This window comes from Numenius arquata, chromosome W (genome assembly GCF_964106895.1).
Source record: "Numenius arquata chromosome W, bNumArq3.hap1.1, whole genome shotgun sequence".
Lineage (NCBI taxonomy): Eukaryota > Metazoa > Chordata > Aves > Charadriiformes > Scolopacidae > Numenius > Numenius arquata.
Window position 1 is genome coordinate 2,697,356 of NC_133615.1, and position 27,124 is coordinate 2,724,479.

General features: G+C 48.7%; 1 protein-coding gene across 1 annotated transcript in view; it reads left to right on the top strand.

Annotated features, from left to right (window-relative positions):
- The window catches only part of LOC141476738 (unconventional myosin-Vb-like), a 170,439-nt gene that overhangs the window by 91,799 nt on the left and 51,516 nt on the right, over window positions 1–27,124 (top strand). The window contains exons 15-21 of the mRNA XM_074165546.1: window positions 2,810–2,959; window positions 3,611–3,708; window positions 7,930–8,016; window positions 19,211–19,322; window positions 20,273–20,484; window positions 24,848–25,004; window positions 26,753–26,992. Of these exons, the coding sequence (XP_074021647.1) occupies window positions 2,810–2,959; window positions 3,611–3,708; window positions 7,930–8,016; window positions 19,211–19,322; window positions 20,273–20,484; window positions 24,848–25,004; window positions 26,753–26,992 (1,056 nt within the window). The remainder of the gene's footprint in view (window positions 1–2,809; window positions 2,960–3,610; window positions 3,709–7,929; window positions 8,017–19,210; window positions 19,323–20,272; window positions 20,485–24,847; window positions 25,005–26,752; window positions 26,993–27,124) is intronic.

The following is a 27,124-nucleotide window of genomic DNA, read 5'->3' on the forward strand; positions in this document are numbered from 1 at the left end:
CAAACCTGCTGATCTTCTTCTTTTTTTTTTGATCACTGAGAGCAAAAATCAGGAAGAGCCAGTTATGGGGCAGTGTAAATCCCGCTTAACTGTTGCTCGGAGCTCCCCACCCATCACCTGGCACTCAAGATGTTCTTAAGAGCACGTAGAGCCACAGATGATCCTGGGATTAAAAGCCACGGTCAGCAGCGTAGCTTGTATATTGTGGGCAGTGTTGCTGACCCCACCATCCTTCTGTACGAAAATGGCTGTTCCCCTTAACTGTAGCCCATCATACTTGGCCTTGTGACTTTTAATTACTTCAATAATTAGTATGTAAAAAATAGGGTTCATATACAATGCTGGAAATCTGATGCGAACTCTGAGACGTTCTAGCTGCTCTAGAGCTATTTTACGTTGTTTCTAATATGTGACATTAACAAATTAACACATAATGATGATCACTTCTGGATGACAAGATTTTGTGCCAGGTAATACCTTTTCCTCTCCCGAGGAAACTTCTCCTACAAGAAGGACGTCGAGGTGCTGGAGCGGGTCCAGAGAAGGGCAATGGAGCTGGTGAGGGGTCTGGAGCACAAGTCTTCTGAGGAGCAGCCGAAGGACCTGGGGGTGTTCAGCCTGGAGAAAAGGAGGCTGAGGGGAGACCTTCTCGCTCTCTCCAACTCCCTGAAAGGAAAGTGTAGCCATGGGGGGTCGGTCTCTTCTCCCAAGGAATGGCCTCAGGTTTCGCCAGGGGAGGTTTAGGATAGATATTAGGAAAAATGTCTTCACTGAGAGGGTTATTAAGCCTTGGAAGAGGCTGCTCAGGGCAGTGGTGGAGTCACCATCCCTGGAGGTATTTAGAAGCCAGGCAGACGTGGTGCTGAGGGACATAGGTTAGTGGTGGTTTTTGTCAGTGCTGGGTTGATGGTTGCACTCGATGATCTTAAAGGTCCCTTCCAACCCCAACAATTCTATGATTCTACTCTGACTGTTCTTCTCCACGAGCATGCATCTGGGTAGGTTGGGTTAAAAGTGTCCATGATGCAGACTTTGAGGGCATTTCAAGTTCTTGTTGGTTAAAACCAGACCAAAAATTCCCCCTGTAACCTTGAGTCTTTAATTGTTAATTAACCAGGTGAGACTTTAAATGACTTTAACCCTTCCAGGGCAGCCCTTTTAAGAAGTTAGGATGAAAATCCAGCCCTGCGAGGTCCAACACACCATCCAGGAGACAAAACCGGGACCGTGCGACTCATGTCACGTATCCCGATTGCTCCTCTTTGTGCCACCCTCCCTTGGGTTTACAGCTGGGTGTGACCTCCCAAATGCCACACTGAATAAGGGTCATGATGAGGGGAGATGGAGGAAGTATTATTTTTAGGAGCATTTTAAGCAGGAGTTGGTTCTTGTCAAAGTAAGAGATGAGAATGGGAAATTAATTGAGCTCATCCTGCGTCTCGGCAATGAATTTCATAGAATCACAGAATCATAGAATGGTTAGAGTTGGAAGGGACCTTAAAGATCATCGAGTTCCAACCCCCCTGCCACGGGCAGGGACACCTCCCACCAGACCAGGTTGCTCAAAGCCCCATCCAACCTGGCCTTAAACACTTCCAGGGATGGGGCAGCCACAGCTTCCCTGGGCAACCTGTTCCAGTGCCTCACCACCCTCACAGCAAAGAATTTCCTCCTAATATCTAATCTAAATCTCCCCTCTTCCAATTTAAAACCATCACCCCTTGTCCTGTCACTACACTTCCTGACCAAGAGTCCCTCTCCGGCTCTCCTGTAGGCTCCCTTCAGATATTGGAAGGCTGCTCTGAGGTCTCCCCGGAGCCTTCTCTTCTCCAGGCTGAACAACCCCAGCTCTCTCAGCCTGTCTTCATAGGAGAGGGGCTCCATCCCCCTGATCATCTTCGTGGCCCTCCGCTGGACCCGTTCCAAGAGGTCCATGTCCTTCCTGTGTTGAGGTCCTTTGGCAGTGTCACCGGGCTGGAGCCCAGCTCAGCTTGATGATAAGTGAAATTCCACCTGGTGACGGTGGTTTTTTTTTTTTCCTTCAATTTAAGAATTATCTGAATGTAAACGGGGAACCTGTGTAGGTGCACGGCTGGGGTCGAGATGTGAAAATTTAACAGCCCTGCTAAACAGCCTGGATTTATTGTGACTGACTTAGCGTCCAAATTCCCCAGCCTCATGCCAATTTGAAGATCCTGCCCCTTAAAGAAAATAGCACAAACCGCATTTGCCAGCTCACCCTTTTCTGCCGTTTCTGAAGCAGAAATGTTGCTGCTGGCTTGCCGGAAACCCCAGACTTCAGGGATCTGAGGAGCTAAATGTGGTGCTTTTAGGGCTGCAGGATGGCGGTCCTGCTTGTTCGCTCTGAAATGCAGGTAATTAGGGAGGAAGCGCTGGTGTCGCTTAATTTTTCGGAAGAGCTATGGCGGGAGTTGGGCTGCTCCCTGTCCTCACGTGGAGACCCCGTTCCTGGGGGATACGTTGGAAGGACACCATCCTTGCTGCCATCAGTAGGTCGAAACGAAGCCTGGGAGCAAGAGTCACTTCACGTTCAGGAGGCTTTGTGCCTTGGACATCCTCTTTTTTTCACTTGTTTGATTTAACGTGTGCATTTCAAGGTTTGAGGAACTACAAAACGGAACGGCCGATGCTCCTGCTGCTGTGGTTTATGTAGGCAACGCTTCTTGCTTTGACTTTATTGCCCTTTTTTCCCTTCCTGGTTTAAGATGGGTAAAAAAATGGCGGGAGCGATGAGATTTGGGTGGGTTCATTCAGCACAGAGGTGCTCAGGCCTTGTCTTTCGTTTTAGTATCAAATGGTGGCAGACTTGTTCCAAGATGAGAAGGATGCTGGACCCGCCGCTTCCGTGGGGAAGGGGACATCCAAAATCAGCATCCGTTCTGCCAGACCAGCCATCAAAGCTGCCAACAAGGAGCACAAGAAAACGGTGGGCCACCAGGTAATGTATGATACCAGCGGGTTCGTCGACGGTGGGGGAATCCAGATACGTATTTACAGTTGAGATCATGTTTCTTCAGTCTGAAGCAGAGATAAATAAAAAGCTGTTGGTGGGGGGAAGCGAGGAGACCTTCCTGTGAGCTGTGTTGATGGCTGGTGCATTTTGGATGCCTTCTAGCGGCATCTCAGAAGAGCAGGCTTGAGTAGTCTTGACTGGAAGGAGTTGAGACATGGTCTAAGGAGGGTGGAGGCCACTCTGGGAATCATTAAATTGTATCCCAATGTACTACAGTGCTCATAAATTGAAAGAACTTGAGAAAAAGAGCATTTTTTGCCCCTGGGTGGACAGTCGAGTAGTGCTATAGGAGCCCAGAGAGGTGGTGCTGTCTCCACCCTTGGAGACGTTCACACCTTAACTGGGTAAAGCCCTGAGCAAACGCTTGTTGCTGTTCTGTAACGTTGAGCTGGAAGCCCTGAACCCACCAGTGTCACCTCCGAATTGCTACTGCGTGTGTGGGGTTGATGGGGAGGTTCACGCTGTGTCACATCCCGAGGCTGGCACCGCAGGTGGCTTCTTGCAGCGCCTGCCAACTTGGGTGAGGTGCTACAACGCCTTCATCCCTCCTCAAAATCGAGTGGTTTTGTCTTTCAGTTCCGCAACTCGCTGCATTTGCTCATGGAGACTCTGAACGCCACCACCCCGCACTACGTGCGCTGCATCAAGCCCAACGACGAGAAGCTCCCCTTTAAGTAAGTAGCCTTTCAGATGAGAAAATACATTCAGAATTACGGCCCCAGGGGTGGGCTTTGGGCTTTTCCTCTTCTTAAAGAGATTGCCCCCCTTGCGATGGTGTTCTCGTAGCTGGAAGGTCCCCGTAGTTTGCTGGAGTCACTTCTCTTGGGCTTTTGTGCCCTTGAAATGAAGATTAATGCAGGTCCTGGTAATTAATTTGACTGAATTTTTCACTGAATTTTTTAGAGTTGGAAGGGACCATAAAGATCATCTAGTCCAACTCCCCTGCCGAAGCAGGATTGCCCAGAGCATGTCAGAGCATGTTACTCAGGACTGCATCCAGGCGGGGCTTGAAAATCTCCAGAGAAGGGGACTCCACACCCTCCCTGGGCAGCCTGTTCCAGGGCTCTGGCACCCTCACCGGAAAGAAGTTTCTTCTCATATTCGAGTGGAACCTCCTATGTTCCAGCTTGTGCCCGTTGCCCCTCGTCCTGTCAGTGGGAACCACTGAAAAGAATCTGGCTCCCTCCTCCTTCAACCCACCCTTCAGATACTTATAAGCATTGATAAGGTCTCCCCTCAGCCTTCTCTTCTCCAGGCTAAAGAGTCCCAGCTCTCTCAGCCTTTCTTCATAAGGGAGATGCTCCAATCCGTGAATCATCCTCGTTGCCCTTCGCTGGACTCTTTCCAGTAGTTCCCTGTCTCTCTTGAATTGGGGAGCCCAGAACTGGACGCAGTATTCCAGTTGTGGCCTCATCAGTGCAGAGTAGAGGGGGAGAATGACTTCCCTCAACCTACTGGCCACACTCTTCCCTACGCAGCCCAGGATCCCATTGGCCCTCTTGGCAACAAGGGCACGTTGCTGGCTCATGGAAAGTTTGCTATCCACCAGGACTCCATCCAGCCCAGGATTCCATTGGCCTTCCTGGCCACAAGAGCACACTGCTTGCTCATTGGCATTTTGCTGTCTACCAGGACCCCCAGATCTTTCTCTTCAGAACTTGACTCCAGCAGGTCCACACCTAACCTGTATTGGTGCCTGACATTCTTCTTCCCCAGGTGCAGCACCCTACACTTTTCCCTGTTGAACCTCATGAGGTTCTTCCTTGCCCAGCTCTCCAGCCTGTCCAGGTCTCACTGGATGGCAGCACGGCCCTCCGGGGTGTCAGCCACCCCTCCCAGTTTGGTATCATCAGCAAACTTGCTGAGGATACACTCGGTCCCCTCATCCAGGTCCATTTATTTAATGGAAATAATCCATTTATTTAATGGAAATAATCTGCCAATACTGAGCATCCTCGCTTTGCCATAATAGGGTCTTTGGACAATTCCATCTCGGAATGGCTTTGATTTAAATCATTATAATACTAAACGGTGAAACATAGCAGAGAAAGGAATGAAAAAAGTGGAGAGATAAGTGGTGTGCTTGGCAAAATGGCTTGTACCATGGACACAAACGCCTTGGTGCTTCCAAAAAAAAGGTGGAAAAAGTGAAGAGGTGACTTGTATCAACTTGGGGCGGGTTTCCAGGTGAGTGAACAGCTGAAGTAAAAAGCCAGTCTTGATGTTCCTCTGCGGTTCAGAGGTGTTATCAGGAGCTGCGAACGTTGCGAGCGAATAGCTGTTAGCCTTGTTTGACCTCTTAAATAATGTATTTATGCCCAGTTTTGTTCCCTGGAAATCCAAAAGAGCTCAGCCATTAATATGCAGAGACCTCATAGATCTTATAGTGATGGCTTCTGAAGGCCCTGGCAGAAGCTGCGGGTGGTGACATTTAAGAAAGCAGAGTTATAATTGGAATCCAAAAGCAGGGAGGCATTGCCCTCCAGCTGATCCGATGCAGTCCGACTGCTCCCACTGAGGATGGTGCCACCTCGGAGCGCAGAGACGGCTCTGACATTATCCTGCAAAGGAGGAGGAAGCATCCATGAATAGGCTCACCCTTGGTCGTGGTATCCTGGTGGATATGGATCCATCAGGAAGCTTCCCTAACTTAAGTGTGAAGGTGGTGAGACCCTGGCCTAGGTTGCCCAGAGAAGCTGTGGCTGCCCCATCCCTGGACCTTTCAGATCATCGAGTCCAACCATCAACACCGACAAAACCCACCACTAACCCATGTCCCTCAGCACCACGTCTGCCTGGCTTTTAAATACCTCCAGGGATGGTGACTCCACCACTGCCCTGGGCAGCCTCTTCCAAGGCTTGGCAACCCTCTCAGTGTAGAATTTTCTCCTAATATCCATCCTAAACCTCCCCTGGTGTTGCTCTGGGTTAGCATTGAAGTGGTATCTTGCAGGATGGAGAACACTTGATGTTATGTTCATTGTTCAGGGAAAAACCACAGACCTTTTTCTCTTCCTAAAACATGAAATTTTTCGACTCACAAGAACAGGACATTTTTCAACTCACAAGAACACTACATTTTTCCTAAAATGAGATGTTTAGGCCCAAGAAAGGACCTAGCCTCCCAGTGCTTACAGGAGCTTTCCAAGAGGACGAAACCAGGGTCTTCACAGTGATGTGTGGTGGGAGGACGGGAGTCAGTGGCCACAAATTGAAGCGAGAGGTTCAGGCTGGAGATAAGGAAACGTTTTTGTTCTCCATGAGAAGAGTGGAGCAGGTGCCTAGAGAGGTGGTGAAACCTCCATCGTTGGAAGTTTTCAACCCTTGACTTGATAAAACCCTGAGGAACCTGGTCTTGCCCCTATAGCTGCCTCGGCTTTTGAGCGTAGGAGGTTGGACTAGAGACCTCCTAAGGCCTTTTGCACTCTGTATTATTCTCATTCCTACTTTATATCACGGTGCAAATGTAGGATTTGTTTCTTAGCGAGGTGAGGGGCATCAGACTTCCAGCCTGGATGAAGTGTTGGCACCACGCGGTGATATTTGCGGCATCTGACTTCAGGCTGCGTCTGAGGTTGATCCCTCATGGAGAAGACTTCAAAGAGAGAGGTGCAAGGGGAGCGCCTGACTTCAGCTTGTACCTTTGACAATTCTCCTTCCAAATTCTGTTTCAAGGCAGGGTTTGTGATCTCTTACTTGGGTTTCCGGGCCGAGAGAAACCTGCTGGGTGCTTCTGCCAGCTACAGCAAGGAAAAGGAGTTCATAATAATGTCTATTGTCCCGCTTTTAAGCTCTTTATTTCAACCTTAACCCCTACGTGGAGTTGTATCTAGAGAGGATCCTGGCTTTCCGTGCTGATAAATCACTGCAGCCGCTCCGGTTGCTGCATTTCATCCTCGCTGAGCAGGGCTTGGCCGCGTTACAGAAAGTTCCCCTCGTGCACAAGGATAGATTGCCCTGGGATCTTCCAGGATTGAAGCTTCCCCGTCCGTCTACCTCTCCCTGTTTATTATTTATTGTTATGGAAATTGTACCCTTGGGGAATTCTTCCTTGAAGCGAGTGACAGCCAAGACTGATTTTTCCACCCCGCACCGTGTTGACGGCGTTGTAGTGAATAACTTACTGTAGACTTGACAGCTCTGGGGAATTTAAAAATGCACCAAGTAGCTGGGGCCTATTTTTTATGCTGCTTTTGCACAGCAGAGACCAAGCAGAATTATTCATGGAATCTTGACCCATGGGAGTAAATACTTTGGGTTTTCTGGATGGGACAAGCAGGTACCTGAGAAGCTTTTGCTCCTCACCCTTGTTGTGGAAACCTAAGATGTCTGTGGGCATCGACATCTATGGGCATCTACATCTTAAGAGTCCAAGCTTGATCCAACAACCTCTTCCAGGGTCCAACATCTTGAGCTGGAGAGCAGGGACCTCTCTGCGCGTTCGGTGGCAGGGGTGGAAGGAGGGAGATGTGATGGGGGATGCTGGTACCCGTGCTCTGTACAAAAATGGACGGATCTGAAAGTGGGTTCATGCCAGGAACCAGGGAGAGCACAGCCCAAGGATTCAGCTGGAAGTTGGCACCAAGGTTTTTCGGCACAAATTGCTGATGGAAATGAGATGCCAGTGGTAAGGGGTCAGCTAAAAAGAGGGCAGACAGCTGAGAGGAGAAATACCTTCAATTTCCACGTGACACCTACCAAAGCTCTTTGTTTGGAACATGAACACTACTCTTGTTGATAAACTTAATGGTCCGCAAACCCGTGGAACCTATTAATTGCTCGGTTTTGGTATGGAATTTAATATATCAGATTTATTTTGCTGTGGAATTGGTTTCCTTTCTGGAAATATGTTGTCCTTCTCGCTGTGTTAATCTCTGTCTTAAATATAACCGCAGGTTTGATCCGAAGAGAGCGGTGCAGCAGCTGAGAGCTTGCGGAGTGCTGGAGACCATCCGTATCAGCGCGGCTGGATTCCCATCCAGGTACCGTCCTGGGAATTTGACGTGGTGATGTGCTGCTGGTGTGCTTTACTCAGCAACTTCATTAACTGGGGCGAGGGAGGGAGAAGAAAACACTGGTGTTTTCAGGACAAACAGGGTTTATTTAGGTTGGTTTCTATCCAGGGTAGATTTTCCCCTTTTTATATTTTTTTTTCATTTTGCAAAACCACCGTTAGCTCCTGGGTTCCTCAAATCTGAGGTTCGTTATCAAGCAGTGAGCTCTGTCGTGGGGCTGCCAGTGAGTGTGTCGTGTCGTGTCCAGTGTTTCAGCTGGTGCTTTCTGTTTGGTCCTAAGAAGTAATTTGCTGTGGTGGAATCTCTGGAAAAAGCTGCTTTGTGGCAGATAAAAGAGTCCAGCTTTGATCCCTTTCGGAGATGGACAGAAAGTAGCGAAATAATGGCTCTGTATCATAGAATGGTTTAGGTTGGAAGGGACCTTAAAGATCATCCAGTTCCATCCTCCCTGCCCTGGGCAGGGACACCTCCCACCTCCCAGGTTGCTCAAAGGCCCCTCCAACCTGGCCTTGAACCCCTCCAGGGATGGGGCAGCCACAGCTTCTCTGGGCAACCTGGGCCAGGGTCTCAGCACCCTCACAGCAAAGAAGTTCTTCCCCAGATCTCATCTCAATCTCCCCTCTTGCAGTGTCAAACCCTTCCCCCTCGTCCTACGGCTCCCTTCCCTGATCACGAGTCCCTCCCCAGCTTTCCTGGAGCCCCTTTAGGGACTGGAAGGGGCTGTAAGGTCTCCCCGGAGCCTTCTCTTCTCCAAGCTGAACTCCTCCAACTCTCTCAGCCTGTCCTCACAGCAGAGGGGCTCCAGCCCTCGCAGCATCTCCGTGGCCTCCTCTGGCCCCGCTCCAACAGGTCCATGTCCTTCTTCTGCTGTGAACTCCAGAGCTGGACGCAGTGCTCCAGGTGGGGTCTCACGAGAGCAGAGTAGAAACAAGCGTTGCCCTAAAGGACTCCTTCCCTGCTTGCCTGAAGCTCCTCATTCAAAAGGTTCCTTGCACTGTACGGTTTGCTTTCCCTTTTTTTTCCCTGGCTTCAGCCGCCTGCTGCAATAGTCATTTCAGCCAAAAAATTTGTGATTATACTTGCAGAGAAAGAAAATAAGGATTGTAAGTCATTATTGCAGACTTTTCAACCCGCACATCCAAAGCAGGGTTAAACTCTCCAAACCCTTGCGTCTTAAAAAGGAAAGGTTGTGGGTGGTGTGGCTCTTGCTGATTGCGATACAAAATTCAGAAGAGGTTTTTAGGGCCTAATAAATCAGAAAACATAAACTATAAATAAGCCCTGAAGATGACAAGGGTAAATAATTCTAAAAATGCATCAATTGCGTTTTAGTGCCAAGCAGCTTTGTGTTAATGTCAGCAGAGCCATCAGCCTTTATATATGGAACAAAGGAGTTATAAATACGCTCAGTAAAGAGCCGGCTGAGCGTGATGCTGAACACCGTGAGAAATTCCCCATACTGGTTTTTGGGGAGGAGCGTCCTGCCCTTCCCAGTTGCTTTCATCTCCTGCAAAGCTGCAAAGAGCCTCTGAGGATTCATGGCAGCTTCCGTGCGCTGACGTGAGATGGTTCTGCTGCACTTAACCCGTGTAAAACCTCTGTTGGCCAGTGACTGTGTCTAGTTGTGGGTCCCCCAGTTCAAGAAGGACAGGAAACTACTAGAGAGAGTCCAGTGGAGGCTACAAAGATGATGAAGGGACTGGAGCATCTCTCTGCTGAGGAGAGGCTGAGAGACCTGGGGTTGTTCAATCTGGAGAAGAGCAGACTGAGAGGGGACTTCAGACTTCATCAATGCTGAGAAATATCTAAAGGGTGGGTGTCAAGTGGATGGGGTCAGGTTCTTGTCAGTGGTGCCCAGTAACAGGACAAGGGGCAACGGGCACAAATTGGAACATGGGAAATTCTATCTCATCATGAGGAGGAACTTCTTTCCTTTGAGGGTGGCAGAGCCCTGGAAGAGGCTGCCCAGAGAGGTGGTGGAGTCTCCTTCTCTGGAGACATTCCAACCCCACCTGGACCCATTCCTGTGGGACCTGCTTTGGGTGGCCCTGCTTTGGCAGGGGGTTGGACTAGATGATCTCCAGAGGTCCCTTCCAATCCCATGTGATTCTGTGATTCTTTAACTGAGGAGGGGAGAAACCGCCGCGACACCTGGAGACCAGCCAAGACCTATTTATGGTAAATAATTCACCGGTGCAAAGACCGCTCCATCCTGAAAAACTCATAAGGGGATGCTTTTGGCTCTGCTCGTGTGCTTTTGGTTCTGAGATTGATTTATTTTTTTTTCCCCAGGACACTAAAAATACAAAACTCTTCCATCACTTCAACTTGTCAACTTTTGCTCTTCCTCCAGGGGGGCAAAAAAATAAAAAAAGAAGGGTGTAAATACCTATTTCAGCCTTTTAGAGTGACCTTCTCCAGTGTTTGGGACGCTTCAAAGACAGATTTGTGTTTATTTGAATGTTTCTAGAATGATAATTATACCTAGCAAGGACTTTTGAATAAAATAAGACGCTGACTCTGGGTTCTGGTAGTAAAAATGGTCATAAAATTCCAGCCTTGAAAATCCGGACCCGGGAGCTGGGCGACATCATTGAAAACCTGTGAATAATCTATATATTTGAATTGACTTTATAAGCCAGTTTGGCAAAAGCTGCTTCCACAGGATCTTATTTTGTGGGAAACCTAATGAACGTTTCACTTCTTTCCCCGTTTTTACATCCGTGCCGCCTGTCTCGGTTTCCATCACGGTGAGCGTTGATTACTCCTCTCTATTTCCATATGTTTTGAGACGAGTTGGACTAGAATGGGTGATCAAGGATAAAACCCGAAAGGAGTTTAAATTTAACCCCCCCCTGTGAAGGATCTAAATTTAAACCTCTGAAAATAATAACGGAAAACTTGATCTTTGGTTGGGTTTTGCTTCACTTGGGGTGTAAGGAATTTACTTTTAGAGCAACGGGGGATTTTCAAAATGTTTTATCTCCAGGGAAGTTTTATTACAGAAACAGGAGAAAATGTTTATTTTCATTTTTTGGTATTTCCACCTGAATATTTTCCCAGCAGATCGTCGCGAGAGTAACTTGTGAGAGTGATGTGGCTTTGGGTCAGAGATCCCTGGGTAAAGCCACCTTCTGCTCTCATTTCCCATTTCTCCCTCACAATTAGTTTTTATGTTGAAGAATTGAATGTTTTGAGGATTCCATCGATGGTTTTACCTGGTTCCTTTAAGAAAAAAAAAAAAGAAAAAGTTTTAATAGAGTTTTTAGTGTTGTATCGTGGAAGACACGATTGCTTTCCCGCTGATAGATGAAGCCTCGCGCTCCCCGTTTCGGGTACGTCTGGCTTTATTTGATCCTTTCCGTGCTCCGCTGCGCTCTGCAGCTCTCTCAAGTAAATTGAAAAATCTCTCGTTTGGTTTGAAACGTTACGCGGCGGTTAGGAAATGTATTTATAATGTACATAAATGACTGTGATGAATGGACTGTCTGAGATGGGTAGATAATAAATCTATCACCAACCTCTGTGGGTAAAGCACGGAAAACATCTCTGTGCTGTAAAACCGTTCATCATCTCTGTAGAAACCGGCTACCTAAAGAGAAAATTAATTGGGGCAGATCTTCATTAATAACAAAATACTCTTTAAAACAAGTTTTTTCACTTGCATTTCGTCAAAACTCTACATTTTTCTTCTTGCTGGTTCTGGTGGTTTCCAGGCAGTGGTCTCCCAGTCACTCTGAGTATCGTTGTCGTTGCTGGCTCTTCGAAATACTCTTATTATAAGAGTTGTTATGGATGAAATTAATTTTTTTTTTTGAAGGGCTTTTTGGCATCTGTCTGCTGCCCCTGGTTGCTGGATGCCGACTGTCAGATGCAGCGCCCTTCTGTCAATTAGGGATGAAATCTCAGCTGCTCAACTCTATAAACATTTAACATTCATCATTGAAGCGTATCATGGGCATCCGGGGATATAAAATCTTTCTTTTTTTATTTTTTCTATAATGTGCCTTTAGCTGTCTTGCAGTCGTTTCAGGGAAACAAAACCTATACATGCCTTTGGCTACCCGAAATTCCGTTTGCCCGCTCCCAGAATCACAGAATCACGTGGGGTTGGAAGGGACCTCTGGAGATCATCTCCTCCAACCCCTTGCCAAAGCAGGTCCACCCAGAGCAGGTTGCACAGGAACATGTCCAGGTGGGGTTGGAATGTCTCCAGAGAGATGGACACTCCACCACCTCTCTGGGCAGCCTCTTCCAGGGCTCTGACACCCTCAAAGTGAAGAAGTTCCTCCTCATGTTTAGGTGGAACTTCTTATGTTCAAGTTTGTGCCCGTTTCCTCTTGTCCTGTCCCTGGGCACCACTGAAAAAAGACTGGCCCCATCCTCCTGACACCCACCCTTGAAGTATTTATAGGCCTTGATCAGATCCCCCCTCAGTCTTCTCTTCTCCAGACTCAAAAGCCCCAAGTCCCTCAGCCTTTCCTCATCAGAGAGATGCTCCAGGCCCCTCAGCATCTTTGTAGCCCTCTGCTGTCCCCTCTCCAGCAGTTGCCTGTCCTTCTTGAACTGGGGAGCCCAGAACTGGTCCCAGTGCTCCAGATGGGGCCTCCCCAGGGCAGAGCAGAGGGGGAGGATGACCTCCCTCCACCCCGCCTTCTGGTCGCATTCTTCCTGATGCCCCCCAGGATGCCATTGGCCTTCTTGGCCACCAGGGCACATTGTTGGCTCATGGGTGTCCTGTTGTCCACCAGGACTCCCAGGTCTTTCTCCTCAGAGCTGCTCTCCAACAAAGGTAATATGTAAATAGAAGGATTTCCTGCCTCGTTCTGCTCTCTGAACATATTCCAGAGAATTTCAAGCCATTCCAGCCTGCGTGTTTTTGAGCTAATTGAAAGGCAAATCTCTTCTGCTGCAACAAACAAGGCGAGAGAAATTTTTTGCTTCGGCTCCTATAGAAAGATGAATATAGTCCAGCTCCTTCCTGCTGGAAATATTGATCCCTTCGGAGGGGTGGTACCATGCGGCGCCGGCGGGATTTCTTCCCTGAAGCCGGGCTTGCTCCGCAGCTGGGAGCTGCGTCACTGGGAGAGTCTTGGGTGATGAATTTCTTTACCCTTGATGGAAAGATTTTGTATTCCATAATTTTAAGCCACCAAAATTAACCGGTTTATGGTTAAGTCATAAAATCATCAAGCTCTTATTACGCTCCTCCTTTCAGCTCTTCATTGAGTGGTCTCAAAATTGGAAAGTTCGATGGATGGACCACTCACTGGATAAGGAACTGGGTGAATGGCCGCACTCAAAGGGTTGTGGTCAATGGTTCAATGTCTAATTGGCGGCCAGTGATGCATGGAGTTCCTCAGGGGTCGGTACTGGGACCAGTGCTGTTCAACATCTTTGTCGGAGACGTGGACAGTGGGATAGAGTGCGCCCTCAGCAAGTTTGCCGACGACACCAAGCTCTGTGGCATGGTTGACATGCTGGAGGGAAGGGATGCCATCCAGAGGGACCTGGACAGGATGGAGAGGTGGGCTCATACAAACTGCATGAAGTTCAACCAAGCCAAGTGCAGGGTCCTGCACCTGGGATGTGGCAATCCGAGGCACAAATACAGGTTGGGCGGAGAATGGCTGGAGAGCAGCCCTGAGGAGAAGGACTGAGGAGAAGGTTGGTGGATGAGAAGCTCAACATGAGCCGGCAGTGCGTGCTGGCAGCCCGGAAAGCCAACCCCATCCTGGGCTGCATCAAGAGAAGTGTGGCCAGCAGGTCGCGGGAGATGATTCTACCCCTCTACTATGCGCTCGTGAGACCCCGCCTGGAATACTGTGTCCAGCTTTGGAGTCCTCAACACAGGAAGGACATGGAGCTGTTGGAAGGGGTCCAGCGGAGGGCCAGGAAGATGATCAGAGGACTGGAGCACCTCCCCTATGAAGACAGGCTGAGAGAGGTGGGGTTGTTGAGCCTGGAGAAGAGAAGGCTCCGGGGAGACCTCATAGCAGCCTTCCAATATCTGAAGGGAGCCTCCAGGAGAGCCGGAGAGGGACTCTTTGTCAGGAAGTGTAGTGACAGGACAAGGGGTGATGGTTTTAAATCGGCAGAGGGGAGATTTAGATACCAGAAAGAAATTCTTTGCTGTGAGGGTGGTGAGACCCTGGCCCAGGTTGCCCAGGGAAGCTGTGGCTGCCCCATCCCTGGAGGGGTTCAAGGCCAGGCTGGATGGGGCTTTGAGCAACCTGCTCTCGTGGAGGTGTCCCTGCCCAGGGCAGGGGGGTTGGAACTGGATGATCTTTAAGGTCCCTTCCAACTCTAACCATTCTATGAGTGCTGCTGAAATGCCCTAAAATGATAGGTTGGGGATATTTTGGGCAGTTGCTGAGGGCTCGGAGAGATGCTTTTCAGAGGCTTCCTCAGGAGTCAGAATTTCAAACTCCCCTCCTCCCCCCCCGGCTTCTTACCCGAACCCTCCCTTTAATTGCAAGGTTGTAATTATTCCAGCTGGGTTCGTAGCCCCGCGATTTCGGGGGGGGGCATCCCCTTTGCTTTGCATCCGGCTATAGTTTTTTGTAAAGCATCCAAATCTTGGGGTTTTTTTAAACCACAGATGCAAAGCTTAACTTGTGGCCTTCGTTATGGCTTATTCCCTCCGTCTAATTCCTGTAGATGACACAGAAATTCCTGGGGTGGCCAAGTCTTCTTCTCCTGGCCAAGCCCTCGAGCGTCCTCCTTCTCGCTCAAGCCCAAGGAGGTTTTTTTCCACAGGCATTTTATTTTCCGTGTGTCCTTCCATTCTTTTTATTGCCTCTTCCCTTTAGTGACCTGTGCTGGTTTCAAAGCGAAATTTTGCCGTTAGAGGTTGCTTTTGTTTTCTCTCAACCCCGAGATTATTTTTATTTCTTCTCGGGAAAGGTTTTAGGAGCATCTCTGCAGTCTTTCCTGCCTCCTTCAGTTGGGCAGGTATCAAAATCCTCTTTACAGATCGTAAAACTTAATAATTACAAGGAATTGTGTTTATTTAGCGGCCCTTGGTGGTTTCCACCTCCTAAAAACGAAGCGCCGGTCGGCATCCGGAAAACCCGGGGTCTCTTTTTAATTTAATACTTATCAACAAGTCGAACCGAGCTATAACCTTCCCGTAACCTGTCCTGACCTGCTGAAATGTGGAGTGACGTGGACACGGCTGGGAATCTCTTTGTGGGCTGGCAGGAGGGACGTTAAATTTTCCCATATTTTTTTTTTTGCCTTTTCTCTGCTGAAGATGCAGATATTGAACCTAAAAAAAAAATAAAATAATGACATATATAGGCAGAAGAATAAAAACAAGCGTGTGTGCACCAAAGCATTGAGCTTCAGTATTTCTGCACCAGAGAGATCTCTCTTGTAGGGTTGGAGCATCGTGGTTGTTCCTCTCGAAGGACCCAGTTTTAAGGTAATTTTATACCGCTCTCAACCTGAAGCGGTTGAACCAGACATGTCACATTCAACGCCAGCGCTTTAATTGTTCCTTTCTCCCGGGGGGAGGTCCTCTTAACGGCACCTCTGAACCCCTGCAGCTTTATTTTCCGTGTGAACTGGGACTGAAAATATTCCCGGTGGAGCCAGCGGAGCCCAGGCGTGGCAGAGTTTTTGTCTCGATATTCCGTGGGCGATAAGGCGAGCAGCGTGATCTCGGGAGTGTCACCTCCTGTTAAATCGGCGAGGGTGACGAGAGCTGCCTCGTTACGGCAAGGGCCAAGCGACGTTGGGCCGTGGAGGTTCAACATTTTGGGCTGTGAACCCCTGGGAGATATGGATAAAGGTGAGGTAGAGGATTACGGATGCCACCAGCGCAGCAAAACACCCCGACATCCATCAGTGAGCGTATTCCTTGCCACTTCCCATAATTTCATATGAAGCTTAATCATAAAGAGTGAATTTTTTATGTTAAAAATGGGCTCAAGTGGAAACAATGTGGAAAATCAGATTTTATCCCCCCCCCCCAAAGAGCAACAGGCTCTGAAGACAGATCCTTTACGCAGTGATTTACGATCTGTTTTTAAGGGATTTTTGTAGGTATCTGACTCTTGATCTGTGGGATCTCCGTCTCTGTCCCAGTGCGGGAAGGTGATGGATTTTGCTGCTTTCTGCCCAGTTTGGACCCGTGCCTTCGTTATGCGTGTGGCTTCTTTGCAGGAGGAAGCCTGGGTGACGACTGCAGGAGGATTTCTCCCTCCAAATAGCAGCAGTTCATAATATCAGCCCCTAAACTGACTCTGGCAGGTTAACGGGGAGGGATATTCCTTCATTCCCTCCTTTTCTTTTCTCCCTCCCCAAGCTCTCCCGAGCGTGAGCGGTACCTGAGCCGGGCAGGAGGTCTCCAGCCTCGGGCACTGCCTTCTCCGCTTTTCCTATCGGCTTTGATTTGGAGCTGCTTAAAGCCTCGGAGGTGCTTAAAATGAAAACGGGTTTTATTTGCCCAGAGCGAAAGGATTAAGGTACAAAATAGGAAACGGAATTATAAAACGGAGGAATTTGGGAAGCAAAAAGAAAGCGAGTTTATGCTTAAACCCTGCGTGTCACGAGCCCGTGGTCTTGCGTGGTTTTTGAGTTCAGTTTTGTCGTACCTCACCCCACAGAGAGCTCCCCGTAGTAGATATTTGGGGTTGGTTTTTTTTCAGTGAAAATCCAGTACTTTTGGTTATTTGAAGGGTGGGTAGTCTTGGCTGTACTATATTTCTGGTGTGATTATCTCACCAAATAGCCCAGCTTCCAGCCATCAAGATGGTTCATTAGAGATTCTGTCAACAGTTGGACACACCGCATACTGGCCAAGCGTGAGGACCCGTCACAAGCATCGCTCTGACCCTTTGCAATTTATTTTGCCTTTCTTCCCCCCTCCTTAATATCTGGAAGTGAAAAAATAGGAAGAATTAGAATCATAGAATCATGGAATGGTTTGAGTTGGAAGGGACCTTAAAGATCATCCAGTTCCAACCCCCCTGCCCTGGGCAGGGACACCTCCCACCAGACCAGGTTGCTCCAAGCCCCCTCCAACCTGGCCTTGAACCCCTCCAGGGATGGGGCAGCCACAGCTTCTCTGGGCAACCTGGGCCAGGGTCTCAGCACCCTCACAGCAAAGAATTTCTTCCCCAGATCTCATCTCAATCTCCCCTCTTTCAGTTTGAAGCCATTATCCCCCGTCCTGTGGCTCCCTTCCCTGATCAAGAGTCCCTCCCCAGCTCTCCTGACTAGATGATCTCTAGAGGTCCCTTTCAACTCTGACAATTCCACGATTACGTGACTCACTGCAGGTACTGGAAGGCTGCCATAAGGTCTCCCTGGAGCTTTCTCTTCTCCAGGCTGAATGCCCCCAACTGTCTCAGCCTGTCTTCATAGGAGAGGTGCTCCAGCCCTCTGATCATCTTCCTGGCCCTCCGCTGGACCCCTTCCAACAGGTCCATGTCCTTCCTGTGTTGAGGACTCCAAAGCTGGACACAGTATTCCAGGTGGAGTCTCACAAGTGCAGAGTAGAGGGGTAGAATCACCTCCCGCGACCTGCTGGCCACGCTCCTTTTGATACATCCCAGGGTGCTGGGGGCTTTCTGGGCTGCCAGCGCACGTTCCCAGCTCATGTTGAGCTTCTCATCCACCAACACCCCCAAGTCCTTCTCCTCAGGACTGCTCTCCTGCCGTTCTCCTCCTAGTCCGGATTTGTGCCTCGGATTGCCCCGTCCCAGGTGCAGGACCCTGCACTTGGCTTGGTTGAACTTCGTGAGGTTTACATGAGCCCACCTCTCGAGCCTGTCCAGGTCCCTCTGGATGGCATCACTTCCCTCCAGCGTGTCGACTGTGCCACCGAGCTTGGTGTCGTCGGCAAACTTGCTGAGGGCGCACTCTATCCCACTTTCCATGTCTCCAACAAAGATGTTGAACAGCACTGGTCCTAGTACCAACCCCTGAGGAACACCACTCAAAATATATAGGGGCACATGGGGTGCGGGATGGAGGAGATGTTTCTGGACGGCTGGGATGAGGATCGGGCTCACAGATGGTTTCGTTGAGCGAGGGCAGAAATCAGAATCTCTGCAATTCTCTCCCACCTTCCTTTGACGTTTGTTCTGCCTATTTTTTTGAAATATCGATGGCCTTTCTTGACAGCACTGGAAACGCCTGGTGTTTTAATTAAAAGCTTGGATTTTGAGGGGTCCATAACTCACTGTGTTAATTTGGGGAAGGCTAAAACTTGGCAGATGCTGAACCGATTGCAGGATCCAGTCTGCAGCGGCGGCAGGAGATGATCTTTCCCAGCAGTAAGATACAGGGCTCTCGATTCCTTCGATTAGTGTTGCGTGTTTGGAAACTTCACTCCTTGGTGACATCCATAGATATTAGATATTAGGAGGAAATCCTTTCCTGTGAGGGTGGTGAAGCACTGGAACAGGTTGCCCAGGGAAGTTGTGGATGCCCCATCCCTGGAGGGGTTCCAAGACCAAGCTGGATGGGGCTTTGAGCAACCTGGTCTGGTGGGAGGTGTCCCTGCCCGTGGCAGGGGGGTCGGAACTCGATGATCTTTAAGGTCCCTTCCAACTCTAACCATTCTATGATTCTATGATCCAAGTGGCTGCTCTGTCCTTTCAGAATCCAAAGATTCTGTGGGGTTTTTTTAAAGGTCTTGGCCGCAGAGGTCAGTGAATGAATCGATTCAAATCTACATTCAACAGAGTTTGGAAAAGCGTAATAAGGAAGAGTTTCAATTTGATGAATTCTTTATCATACCAAGATTGCTTTTTCTTTTTTTTTTTTTTTTTTTGGCCAAAGCAAGGGATCTGTGATCTCTTCAAAATTGGTAGATTATTTCAAAAGGCAATGGTGGTGTTGCATGTGACTGGTAAAATGCAGCAGCTTGGGAAGCCCGTCGGGAGGAATCAAAACGTGATGATCCGTGGCCTTCCAGTTCCAGGCTAGAAATGCGCTGATAAGGACCTTCAGCGGCAGGAGAGGGCTGAGGCTGGGTGGGGGGGTCAGGTTTGGGGTTACCAAGCTCCTTCTGGGTGGCTTCAATCCACGATGAGAGATCCCTTAGTGTATGAGTTTCATATTTTGACTCATCTATGACTCCAAATGCTTTATTTTAAGGAAATAATGCCCGACGTGGAGACTGATCCTGTGCGTTCTTTGCTTTCAGATGGTCCTACCACGACTTTTTCAACAGATACCGCGTTCTCATGAAAAAGAGGGACCTCTCCAAGAATGACAAGAAGCAGATCTGTCAGACCCTGTTGGAAGACCTCATTAAGGTGAGCTGGGACCGTATTTTTGGCAGTGACTTTTTTACAGCACGGAAGCTCGTGGCTTCGATGTGGTTTGAATTACTCTCCTTGCTCCTACTTCACCTGTGTAGGGCATCGTGAACCTTAGTCAAAGACGGTTCTGTCGCCCCGTCATTAAATGTCTCTTTGCAGAAATGAGTAAGAGAAAAATGCAACAATGGTTCTATCTTGATGTGTGGGAGACTTTTCTTGGCCGCTAATATGTGGAAAAAGCATCCCACAGATTGGGACTTTTTTCCCTTTAAGCAAATAAGGAGTCTTTGCCTCCTCTCCTCACCAAAATCTTACTACTCAGATTCGTGTGTGTTATTTTTAGCTCACAACTGGGCAACGCAAAAGATTCTTCCTGTTTTCTTGCTGTTGAGCAGCCCAGAACGAACACAGCGTTTTAGCCAGGTTTTAAAGTTCGATCCTTTGTTTTCCTGGTGGGGTTTTGAGGAATTTACTCCATGGGGTTCCTCTCTCTGCAAAAGCCCGTTCTCCTTACGCACCAAGCGTGTGTCTTGGCTGCAGAGCCGCTTGCAGCATGTGTAGGACTTTGCAGATGTAAGCGTTGATCTTTCGAAGCAAGAAATCTTTTCTTGAAGTCCTCTGGCGTTGCTTTGCTGTATTTAACTTTGAAAACCAACCAACCAACTGAAAAAAAACCCCAAAACATTAAAAAGTTGTATAAATATATGAAACTTAAGACCGAATCCTAGTGCTGCCTTCCTCAATGGGTATATAAAAGCTCAAGTAGTTTGGAGTCTAATAATATCTCCGTCACCCAATTAATAAAAGATGTAGAGCTGAGCTGATAAATTTGATTTGAAGCGGGTTTTTTAATCTGTATGTACTGAGCAACATAGACTGAAAATAAAATAAATAAATAAATGTTTGCCTTAATTAAATTTAGTTTCCTTTATGCTTTTGAAAAGGATCCAGACAAGTTCCAGTTTGGACGTACCAAGATCTTTTTCCGTGCAGGCCAGGTGGCATATCTGGAGAAACTGCGAGCAGATAAGTTCAGAGCTGCCACCATCATGATACAGAAGACGGTGCGGGGCTGGCTGCAGAGGCTCAAGTACAAAAGGCTGAGACGAGCTGCCATCGTCGTCCAGCGTTACACGCGTGGGCACCTGGCGCGGAGGTGGGTGCTGGGAAGCCCTCCCAGGAAGGGCTAACTGGGAGGTCAAGTGGGAAACCACTTCTGGGTGCTCCTATTCTCAATCTGTTCCATCCTGTAGACCTTAAACTTGGGGGTTTCGTAGGAGAAACAGTGAAAATGCTCTGGGTGGGGTGTTAGCTTTCACCCCGGTGAAAACAAGACCCATATTGTGCACGTGGGTACCGCTACGGTGAAAGTTTCTGTGCTGAAGTCAGGACTTTCTCTCAGGCATCTCTTCTCCCAAGGAACAGGCGATGGGACAAGAGGAAATGGCCTCAAGTTGCACCAGGGGAGGTTTAGGATGGATATTAGGAAAAATTTCTTCATGGAAACGTTTATCAAGCATTGGAAGAGGCTGCCCAGGGAAGTGGTGGAGTTCACCATCCCTGGAGGTATTTCAAAGCTGGGCAGATGTGGTGCTGAGGTTCAGTGGTGGTTTTTGTCAGTGTTAGGTTGATGTTTGGACTTGATTATCTAAAAAGCCCCTACCAACCAAAACGATTCTATGATTCTACTTATTCCTGGCCCCTCTCCCCACCTTTATTTCGGGGGCAAGAGATCAAAACTCTTCGCCTCAAACTGATGTCGTATCTATATTGATTTAATTTCTAGGTGCTGATTCAGGGCTATAACACAGGCAGCTCGGCTGTAATCGGATGACTAAAATACTCTGAGATATTTAGCTGAAAGTGTTTCACGGAACTAATATTTTTTCCGGGACTACCTCTGGCCAAGGGAGTTTGGATCGGCCAGTGAGGGCTTTGCTGGTTGGTGTGTTCCCCTCTTCGTCAGGGGCCAGCTTTGTGTCTCCTTGGTATCCAAGGGGAAGTTCTCAGAGTTGATTTACTGGCTCCTTTGTGATGAGAAAAAATCACTGCAAATCACTGGCAGTGGGGCTATTTACAGAATGACAGAGCTCAGCGTTTAACACTCTGTGTGCGGGAACCTCAAGCTTCCTCGTGTCGGTGACTCGCTGGGCTTTCTGTGGATAACTGGAGAGCAAGAAGCTGGTAGCAGAAGTGGGGTGGGTGTGAGGGACCAGTAAAGCGATTTTATAACATCCCAACACTTTGCACCTCGTGCCCCTTATTCATCTGAAAACGCTGCCATTCTCCTGCATCCTGGCCTTCCGGTCCCTAAAGGGGCTCCAGGAAAGCTGAGGAGGGACTCTTGATCGAGGAGGGGAGCCATAGGGCGAAGGGGTCATGGTTTTAAATTAAGAGAGGGGAGATTGAGATGAGATGTGGGGAAGAACTTCTTTGCTGTGAGGGTGGTGAGACCCTGGCCCAGGTTGCCCAGCGAAGCTGTGGCTTCCCCATCCCTAGAGGTGTTTGAGGCCAGGTTGGAGGGGGCTCTGAGCATCCTGGTCTAGCGGGAGGTGTCCTTGCCTATTGGAACTGGGTTGGAACTGGATGATCTTTAAGGTCCCTTCCAACCCAAACCATTCTATGATTCTATGAAAAAAGAACTGCCTGAAGGAAAATTAAGTTTATAGCACCAACGAGCTGCTTTTTGGTGATAGGGATGGCCTGTTTAGCAGTAATGTCAGTTGGGTGCTCAGATCTAGATCAGCTTGGAGAGGACTTCAGTCTCCAAATGACTGCGCTGAGCTTTAACTAGTTGTGCTTTTGAGAATAAAGAAAAATCCTCTTTCTCAAAGCTGCGGTGAAATGAATTTCTGTAAGGGCAGCTTGACGGAAGATGTATTGGAAAAGGGAATTATTTTTGAAGAGTGTCAGCCAGGCATCGTGGGGAGGAGCGTGTGAGAGGTGACCTTGGGCTGGTCCCGCCCTTCAGAGGGAGCAGATGCCAAGTGTAAGACTCTCTCATTGTCTGGTGCTGCATGTTCTCATCATGGGCTCCAGTTTCATTGACACCCTGAGGTGACAGGCATCACTCACAGCAAATAGGAATCTTAAAATCTTGTAGTTGTCCAAAACACGTTTGTTAGAGGTGTTCAAGGCCAGGTTGGATGGGGCTTTGAGCAACCTGCTCTGGTGGGAGGTGTCCTTGCCTACTGGAACTGGGTTGGAACTGGATGGTCTTTAAGGTCCCTTCCAACCCAAACCATTCTAGGATTCTATGATCTGGCCAAGCTGGCTTCAGGCACTTTGCAGATAGGAATAAAGAGTAGATTTGGGTCCTTTCAGCTTTGTTTCCCTTCTTGTTCTCTTAGAGAAGCTGTGGTGGGTTTGCTCTGTTGTTGGGTTTGGAGCAGCAGTGTTCTCTCTGACTCTACGTTAGGATCTGCCCATCAGAAGTGCTGCTCCCTAATCTGCAGCCCAATTAACTCTGCTTGCCCTTGGGCAACGTGAGATGCTGCCTGTGTACTACAGGGCTCCTGAGCAGTCACCACGTCTCTCCGGAATGCTGGAAGAATGTTGGTTTCTATCAATTATTGGAGTAACAGAAGGTGAAGAACTTCCATATTCCTTCCAAGGATTTCCTCTAAATCATACTGTATTTTGGAAGAACGTGAGATGCTAACTGAATTTGTGGCATTATTTGTGTTTGGTGGAAGGGATTGGCATCGTGGAGAATCCAGGGATGAGAAGGTCTCAAATGAGCAAAGCTGGGGAGTTTGGTGACTTTATTTAAAACTGAGCACAGATTTCTCTTGTCCTCAGAGGTTCATGTCCTTCTCTTGGCTCATGGCTACAGGTAGCTCTCAACAATCTCACAGCTTAATTGGAGACAAGGTAAATGAGACCTAAGCAACAAGAGGAATCACAGAATCATAGGGGTTGGAAGGGACCTCTGGAGATCATCTAGTCCAACCCCCTGCCAAAGCAGGGTCGCCCAGAGCAGGTTGCACAGGAATGTGTCCAGGTGGGGTTTTGAATGTCTCTAGAGAAGGAGACTCCACCACCTCTCTGGGCAGCCTCTTCCAGAGCTCTGCCCCCATCACAGCAAAAAGTTCCTCCTCATGTTTAGATGGAACTTCCTATGTTCCAGTTTGTGCCCGTTGTCCTGTCACCGGGTACCACTGAGAAGAGTCTGACCCCATCCTCTTGCCACCCGCCCTTTAGCTATTGCTCAGCATTGATGATGTCCCTTCTGTCCCTTCTCAGTCTTCTCTTCTCCAGGCTGAACAGCCCCAGGTCTCTCAGCCTTTCCTCATCAGAGAGATGCTTCAGTCCCTTGATCATCTTTGTAGCCTCCACTGGACCCTCTCCAGCAGTTCCCTGTCCTTCTTGAACTGGGAGGCCCAGAACTGGACACAGTAGATTAAGAAAAAGGGGGAGTCTTTGATTAATTTTAGCCTCTCTGGTGGGCTCTCCATGCACGTCTACAGCCTTGGAGTCTGTATTTGACTTTGCATCAGCCAAACATCCCTCTGAGGAGGGGAGGAGGAAGCCCTGGTGACGTCCAAGTGACGGGGTATGAGCTAAAAAAGGGGCTGGAGGCAGGAGAAACCACCTGCTGTAGCGTTTCTGCAACGTGATTTTCCAGTTCACCTCCTTGTGCTGGTTTCCTAGGGATGGATGTCACCTGAACAACTCTTTCCTCTTTGGAAACGGGCCGTCCCTTGTCCCCTTTAATAAGCTCTGGTTCAGTGGGTCCTAATGAGAAACCGCTGGCCTTGATGAAGAGAATATATAAGCCAATCTGATGTGGCTCTTTGAGTTTTGATGTGCTTTTCACAAAATAAAGAAGTGGATCAACTATGCTGCACAATGCTTCATGCCGAGAGCAAGAAACGAATCGTAAATATGGCAAAACGAGCTAATTATCAAATTAAATGGGGGGTTTATGGGTGTTTATTAACCCGCGTAACAGCAAATTGAACAAGAGTTCAGCTGGAGAAGGGGAGCAACGTGGCAGGGAGTCGATGGCATCCCTCGTTATTTCATTCTCCGTGAGTTGCCCGGGGCTCTGCTCATGAATGTTGCCAAACCAGTGCACGCCGGTTTAAATGTCAAATCGATTCGCTGCCTTTTTCCCCCGAGTCGGGAGATACCCCGTGCCACGCTTTGCTTTTTATAGTTAAGGAAGCGATGGAGCCAACCTCGGGCGTTGCTTGGCTCAACTACGGAAGGTGATGAGTTCAAACCAAGAAAAAAGCTGGGAAATATTTGGTTTTAATGCCATTTAGGAATAACGAGATGGGTCGATTACTGGTTCCAGTGCTCCTGGGTGCTATGGACGCTGATTGCATTTGTCTTCCCATTATTTTAACGGAGACGTGCTTTTTTTCTTAGCCCTACTGTTGGGGTGGTCCTTCTTGAAGGCCATCAAACTACCTTTGGACAAAAGTTTTTTCTCTTGGTCCGGTTTAAAACTTATTATGACATAAAAAAGAGGGATTGAGTTTTACTGCTCACCTTTTTCCTGTGCTTTGCAGGCTTGCCGAGCACCTGAGGAGGACGAGAGCTGCTATCGTCTTCCAAAAGCAGTACCGGATGGTACGGATCCTCCGAGCTTTCCAGAGGGTCCGCAACGCAACCGTCACCATCCAGGCTTTTGCTCGGGGCATGTTTGTCAGGAGGATTTATCGCAAGGTATGAGTCCACGCAGCATCTTCGCATTAGAAAAGAGTAGGAAGAGCCTTTCTATTTATTATCTGTATTTATTGTGGCCGGTTTGGATGTTTTACGGAGCCAAGCAGTGGTGCCCAGGGATAGGACAAGAGGAAATGGGCACAAACTGGAACATAAGAACTTCCACCTTAACGTGAGGAGGAACTTCTTTCCTGTGAGGGTGTCAGAGCCCTGAAAGAGGCTGCCCAGAGAGGTGGTGGAGTCTCCTTCTCTGGAGACATTCCAAACCCGCCTGGACCCGTTCCTGTGGGACCTACTCTGGGTGGACCTGCTTTGGCAGGGGGTTGGACTAGATGATCTCCAGAGGTCCCTTCCAACTCCATATCGTTCTGTGATTCTGTGACCACCTCTGGTGTTTCTGGAGAGCACTCGTTGACGGCGAGCGTTGCCGTTTAAAGCTGTGCAAGCAGAAAATGAATTTTGGCAGCAGCACCTCAGTGGAGCAGCTAAATCAAGTTAGTCATTCGGAGGCTGGGAGGCATCGTGGAAATCTGGAAATGTTATTTGATCTAACCCACGCTCTGCAAACCCTCCCTGGCAAAGTGAATTTGTGTCTGAGCCCTGCTGCGGGTGCCGTTTCCAGTACGGCAGGAAGACTGGTGGGGTCTGTCGGGGAAGGCATCGGGTCATTTGTTGATATAAATCCCTCTTTAATTAGTTTCTCTCCATTAGCTTTCTGTGTTAAACCGGGAGCTGAAAGCGAGGACGTAAAGGTTTGATGACAGCAAGTGATACAATGAGAAATCCCATGGCGGGGGGTTTGGAACTCGATGATCTTTAAGGTCCCCTTCAACCCAAACCATTCTATGATTCTATGAAATTGTCTGTCAGGAAACTGAGACCAGTTTGGGGGGATCTTCTGTCCACTCCTCAGATATTGCCTTACTTTGGTAGTCACCTAAATTTATTCCTAATTGTTGTCACCGGGGGTATTCGAACAAGTCAGAGGCATGATGAGCCTGCTCCTGGAGATGATGGAGGTTACCTCGACGCCTGGTGACCCACCAGAGAGACCAGGGATGTCCTTCAAAACAGAGCAGCTGGATGCTGGTGATCAGGAATTTGTGCTGCTGCTGCTTTTTCAGTATCTATTATTTTAAAATCAGAAGCCTCTGCAAGGGAGGCAGCTGATTTGGCGTTTAAACTCTCTGAGATTCAAGACAACCCAACATCTTAAGAGGGTGTAGAAGTTCAGGCCTCATCCTTAATCTCTGGAGCACCTTGATAAAGGCGTTGGGTGGAGTTGTCGGTTCAAGTGCAGGCTCAGCAACAGATGCAGAGCTGTAGGTGATGCTCCGTGGGGTCAGGACACGCCGAGTGTCCACCAGGACTTTGCTGTAAGGCTGGAACAGGTCCCCAGAGTGATGCAGTAGGGTTTCTTCTAGCTCTTTGAGCGCCCTCAGCTTTCTCCACCCATAAGAGTGCCAAGATTGGAGACGTACAAAGCTCATTTCAGAGTAACTCCTGCTGTGTCCTAAGTTCACACAATCCCTTTCCTCTCAATTAAAATTTGCAAGTGCAAAGAAAGCCTTAGGGTGAAACAAAAGATGTGTAAGAGAAGCTGATACGGTACCTTTTCCTCCTTGGAGGAGAAGCCCTTTTGAAGGCAGGTTGGGAAGTGTTGGGTGTTGCAACAAAATCAAGGCTTCTGCCACTTTTACAGGTGACTTTTCTCCCTTGATTGTCACGTTTCTGCCCGTGTTTTACAGATCCTTGCGGAGCACAAAGCCACCATCCTCCAGAAGTATGCCCGTGGCTGGCTGGCCCGCACTCGCTTCCGCCGGGTCAGAGGTGCCACCATCGTTCTGCAGTGCTACTACCGGCGCATGAAGGCCAGGCAGGAGCTGAAGGCGCTGAAGATTGAGGCCCGCTCAGCCCAGCACCTGAAGAAGCTCAACATTGGCATGGAGAACAAGGTGGTCCAGCTTCAAAGGAAGATCGATGAGCAGGTACGTCCTGAGTTGTGATGGGACAAGTGTGGTCCTGCTTCTGCTTTGCCTCTCTTGTGCTGTCCTTGCTGGGAAGGCTTTTGTCTTCCCATGATGGCTGGGAAGGACCAGGCTGGATGGGGCTTTGAGCCA